Source organism: Mastomys coucha, unplaced genomic scaffold, assembly GCF_008632895.1.
Source record: "Mastomys coucha isolate ucsf_1 unplaced genomic scaffold, UCSF_Mcou_1 pScaffold17, whole genome shotgun sequence".
NCBI classification, from domain to species: domain Eukaryota; kingdom Metazoa; phylum Chordata; class Mammalia; order Rodentia; family Muridae; genus Mastomys; species Mastomys coucha.
Genome location: NW_022196899.1, coordinates 22,785,772 through 22,791,342, shown reverse-complemented (window position 1 = coordinate 22,791,342; position 5,571 = coordinate 22,785,772). Strand labels below are relative to the sequence as shown.

Sequence of the window (5,571 nt, the reverse complement as noted above, 5' to 3'; positions counted from 1 at the left end):
GTGTCCCACGGGTGTACAGGCCTCGGGGATTCTGGGACGGGTCGCCTGGGAGGTGGCGGGGGGCATGGCGGTGCACTTGACCCGAGCCTCCGGGACCCGGGAGACCTGGACACCGGTCATCGCCGCCATCCCCCGGCCGTCTGCGCTCGGCGGGGATGCCCCGGGCTGGCCCCCAGCTCTAAGCGTCTAGCGACGCGGGCTTCCGGGCTTGGCGCCCAACCTGCCCGCGCCCCTCTGGGTTGCCACGGCTCAGGGTGGGTCATGGCGGGGGTGGGGGGAGGAAGGCGCAGCCTTGGGGCGCCGAGGTAACCCCAGAGAACTTCTCGCGGAGCGGATCGGGTGCGTGGGGTGTTTCCACCGGCGGCCCCCGCAGTGGGGCGATGTGGGGAGGGCACTTAGGGTGATCCCAGTCACCGAGGTTGGGGGTTGGGAGGACTCCTACTTCCTCAGCCCCCCTCTCACCTCACCAGACGCGGGGAGTCCCCTGCCTCCCTGCTTTCGGGTTGGTGATGAGTGGGTGTCTCTGCGAGTGCGCAGGGCTGTGGGGGCGCCCCTGGTCTAGGTCATGCCTCCTGCCCTTTTCCTTGGCTCGCCTTGGCTGAGGTGTCCCTGTAGTGGCGAAAGTCACAGTACGGTGGCTAGGTGGCTTTCGTCCGTCATTCTCTGGGTTTGTGTTAACGTAAATTGCTGGGAGTTTTAGAAGCAAAGCCTTTTATTTATCGGCTTTTCCTGGGTTTTCTCCAGGGAGGGAAGTGGATGAATACTCTTTTTCGCCACTCTGCCTCCATTTGCATTCTTTGTGAGGTCTGTCTGCCTTGTGCTTTTTGTCCCGGATTAGTCTTGCTCAAGGATGGAGATTTCCAGGCATGGAGTCTTACAGCTTTTGGCTTCCATTAGGCAAATTCTCTAACCTTTTAAAGGGAAAGGTTTTTTTTTTCTTCTTCATTTCAAAAAGATAGTATATATTGACTAGATGAATTAGTCTGCTTGAGACTTAGTTACATATGGTAGGAATATTAATATGTATCTTTTGGGGGAGGAGGGAGCAGAAACTACAGGTTTTTTTTTTTTTCTAACGAGAAAGGATTACTTTTTAAAATTTAAATGGCATGCATAATTGAGAAAGCCTCCGGTACTGAGTTTTGGTTATTCGTATTCTAAATTTGTGTACTCTTCCTTGTTTGGAGAGATAGAATTTAATGCTCCTGTTATCCGCTGTCTGAACTGCTTCCTATTTAGATGAAGTTTCTTTTAGATAACTGGTGTTGGTTGGAAGAAACCACCCAAGTGTTACCTTTGGTAAAGTGAACTGAGTTTAAGATTAAGAAACTGGTTTTAAAGACCCTTTGGTCTCTGGAGCTAATTCAAATGTAACTCCCCACCCCTTTCTCTTCCAGATCAATTAAAAGAAGAATGAACTGTAATCCTTGAAGATAAAACTGGGCAGCTTTTTTTATTTAGTATATGTATATTTTTAACTATAAAAGTTGAGGTGGAGTCAGGCTCCTACTGGTGTGGAGATTTAGACGAGTCTTCACGTTTCCGGCACAGAGCAGCAGACCACCATTTTTAGTGAAGAAACCTGCCTCTTTTTTGGTGTTCTTGGCAAAAATTAAACCCATTGCATCATTGTAACTCATGTTTGGGTGTAGTTTCAGGATACAGTCATGGTATAAACTTTCCACGTGCTTTGCTTAAAAAACAAAACCAACCAAACTCTACCATTACACCAAACTTTGGACTTCTTAAATTGAGGAATTAGCTTTATTTTAATACAAATAGCTGAAGTACTCAAGAAAACAAGAATTTTCTCAGAAGTGTGCTTATAATTATATTCTTTGTTATTAGAAGCAAACTGAGAAGTTTTGTAGCATTTTCAATTATATCCTAAGGTACAGCTAAACCAAAACAGAGTTGTACAATCTACTGAGTAAGAAAATTCATCTTTGGAAACTAAGCATTTCTAAGTGAGTCATAAGTATTTGTATACATTACCCTTTTCTCTTCAAATTAGGAACGGAGAACAACATGCCAATTGCAGACTTAATCATTTAAAAGCACCAGTGTGGCCATGGAAAACCTCCAGTCTAATTTCTCCCTAGTTCAGGGTTCAGATAAAAAGCTGAACGGAATGGAGGATGATGGCAGTCCTCCTGTGAAAAAAATGATGACAGACATTCATGCCAATGGGAAAACACTGACCAAGGTGAAGAAGGAGCATTTGGATGACTATGGAGATGCATCCGTGGAGCCCGATGGCAGGCACGATAAGCGAAACTGCACTTCTCTACCTGAATCTTTAAACCCCAGTCTGAAACACACGCTGGCACAATTCCATTTAAGCAGTCAGAGTTCCTTGGGTGGACCAGCAGCATTTTCTGCTCGATATTCCCAGGAAAGCATGTCACCCACTCTATTCCTCCCTCTTCCGTCTCCTCAGGTTCTTCCCGGTCCTCTTCTCATTCCTTCTGATAGCTCCACAGAGCTCACTCAGACTGTTTTGGAAGGGGAGTCTATTTCTTGTTTTCAAGTTGGAGGAGAAAAGAGACTGTGTTTGCCCCAAGTCTTAAATTCTGTCCTTCGAGAATTTTCACTCCAGCAGATAAACACAGTATGTGATGAGCTATACATCTATTGTTCAAGGTGTACTTCAGACCAGCTTCATATCTTAAAGGTCTTAGGAATACTTCCATTCACTGCCCCATCCTGTGGGCTCATCACGTTGACTGATGCACAAAGACTCTGTAATGCTTTACTGCGGCCACGAACTTTTCCTCAAAATGGTAGCATACTTCCTGCTAAAAGTTCTTTGGCCCAGTTAAAGGAAACTGGCAGTGCCTTTGAAGTGGAACATGAATGCTTGGGCAAATGTCAGGGTCTCTTTGCACCTCAGTTTTATGTTCAGCCCGATGCTCCCTGTATCCAGTGTCTGGAGTGCTGTGGAATGTTTGCTCCCCAGACGTTCGTCATGCATTCGCACAGATCCCCTGACAAGAGAACTTGCCATTGGGGCTTTGAGTCAGCCAAGTGGCACTGTTACCTTCATGTGAACCAAAAATACCTAGGGACACCCGAAGAAAAGAAACTGAAGATAATGTTAGAAGAAATGAAGGAGAAGTTTAGCATGAGAAATGGGAAGAGAATCCAGTCGAAGGCAAGTTTCTTTTTTTTTTTTTTTAAGTAGGAATTTTGAATAGTAATGGTATCCTAATTCTGTGCCTATAGCTTTGTATTATGAAGCTAATGCTTCAGCTTGTACGTGTAACAACAAAAACCCATCAGTGTCATGTTTGTTTGTTTTTAGCCATAATGTTTTCTGTGTAGTTTTTGATCTGAGAGAAGTAGAATCATTCCCATTTTACAGGTAAGAGAATGAGTCTTCAGTCAAAAATGACACTTCTGAAATTGCAGCCATTGTGAATTCTTTGGCCAGTCTCTTTCACACATCCTGCTTCTTGACTAAATCTCTTGCCTGGGACTCAAGATAGTTCACACTTTGGTGTTGTGTTATCTCCATTTGCAATCTCCATTTGCAAACCGGTCTGGTGGTAGGCTCAAAATTGCTTTTTGAAGCTGTACCAATGGTTTTGGATGTTTTTGTGCTTGGATTGAGGATTGATCAGTGCTCAGATCAAATTAAGACATTTATCTGAGTAATTTGGTATTAGTAACCAAGACTTTGTTTATAACTCAAAAAGAAAGGAATGCTTTTGAAAAATTGGGATATAGAGGTAGAATAAAGGTTATTTCAGTTTAATAAAATACTGTTATGAAAAGCTATCTGCAAAGAGATCTTAAAGCATTACTCCACAGTATTATCTGGTAGGCTAAGATAGTGTCTTTATTCTAATGAAGATTTTGAACCTTGAAAGACAAAGGTTTGAAGTATTAAACCTTGATGTGGTTGTTTTATATGCTTTTCTACTTGATTTAAAATTAATATGTAATATACCTAGCACTGTTTAAAATGTATTGACCATTACTCTAGAGCTGTTTTTCGTGTAAATTTTGTGTAATTAATTTTTAGAACAGAAGATGGGCCACATTTTAAGAACTTAAAGTTTTCCATTATTAGTTTTTCTTGCCTTTGAACCACCACTCTCCATTTAATGGAAGAAACCTTTTTTTTTTTGTTCAAAACAGGGTTTCTCTGTGTAGCCCTGGTTGTCCTGGAACTCACTCTGTAGACCAGGCTGGTCTCGAACTCAGAAATCTGCCTGCCTCTGCCTCCCAAGTGCTGGGATTAAAGGTGTGCGGCACCACCTCCCGGCTAGTAGAAGAAACTTTATTAAGTAACTCAGGGTTGTTTACCGCAGTTTTAATATAGTATAATATCATATTTAATTTTAAGATAGGCTTAAGTTGTAATTTAATATTGGGTGTTCTGTGCTTAAGCTTTTGCGTGAACTCCAATGTCTTCTGAGGCAGTTTCCGGCTGAAGCACAACATGGAGAGAACTAGACTTTCCCTTAGCATAGCTTGCTGCTTTCCTAAAAGTGATCACTGACATTCCTCGCTGGCGGCTACTAAGATATGTTCTCCAGGTGCGATGTGAACTGGTTTTAAAGCAGGATTGACTTGATGCTGTTATTTCAAAGTGGAAAACTTACGTAGTGCTGGAGTCTTCCTCAGAAGTGACCTGTATACTTTGGCCTGCTTCAGCTGATTAGAGCCACATCCTTGCACGTCTGACAGGGGCTGGATTATTTGCCAGAGCTTCTTGCTCTGGTCTTCATTACTCTTGACAACGTTCTTGGAATCAATCACCTGTTCTGTGTTTGGGCGAAAACCCATCTGAGAAATATGGTCCAGTTTGATTTGAAAAGAAAAATTGAAGCTGTCCTTCTGTTGGGATGTAGTAGTACAGATACACTTTTTGATTTTGGGAAGGGATGATAGACAACCCCCGCCGCCCTTCTTTGGTTTTTCTGAGTTTGCTGGAGGTTTTGTGCTGTGCTGTTTACAATTGTATGTGAACTGAAGGAAGTTAGGGGAATTCAAGAAACTTCCCAGTCAAACCTTTAGAAGAAAAATGAGGTTTCTCTAACACATACTTAAGCAGCTTTAAAAGCGCTGTTACTGTCCATTTTACAATTTCCTCTAAACAGAGAGAGGTAGTTTTCAGGGGTCTGTGAAGGACGTGACTTAGACTGTTCTTCCTGTCAGGCGTGTCTGCTGTGTAGCTGGCAGCTGGTAGAGTGAGGTGAAGGTAGGTCTTCTGACTTCAAGGCTAGAAATCTTCCCTGAAACTGCAGAAGCTGCATTTGAAGAATAGTATGAGTGCTTAGTTTAACACAGTGGCTCTTGAATTCTTTACTGACTGTACAAAACTGAAGTACTTACAGGGGAAAGCAATCTTGGCTTGGAGAAGATATTTTTCAGGGCATTCAGAGAGTCAGAATTTTAGTTGTTGGTTGCCATACAAACCAAATTGATGAGGAAACTCATTTTAAAAAAATCAAATCAAACTTTTTTATTCCTCCCCCCCACCCCACCCCACCTCCGAGATAGAGTTTCTCTGTGTAGCCCTGGCTGTCCTGGAACTCACTCTGTAGACCAGGCTAGCCTTGA

The 5,571-nt window shown here is 43.1% G+C and overlaps 1 protein-coding gene across 2 annotated transcripts in view; it reads left to right on the top strand.

Moving 5' to 3' along the window:
• Positions 1–49: 49 nt before the first annotated feature.
• The window catches only part of Skil (SKI like proto-oncogene), a 27,859-nt gene continuing 22,337 nt past the window's right edge, over positions 50–5,571 (top strand). The window contains exons 1-2 of one of the 2 annotated variants that reach the window (XM_031376492.1): positions 50–254; positions 1,398–3,154. In XM_031376492.1, the coding sequence (XP_031232352.1) occupies positions 2,072–3,154 (1,083 nt within the window). In that variant the 5' untranslated portion in view covers positions 50–254; positions 1,398–2,071. The remainder of the gene's footprint in view (positions 255–1,397; positions 3,155–5,571) is intronic. The other variant, XM_031376493.1, reaches the window with a different exon arrangement.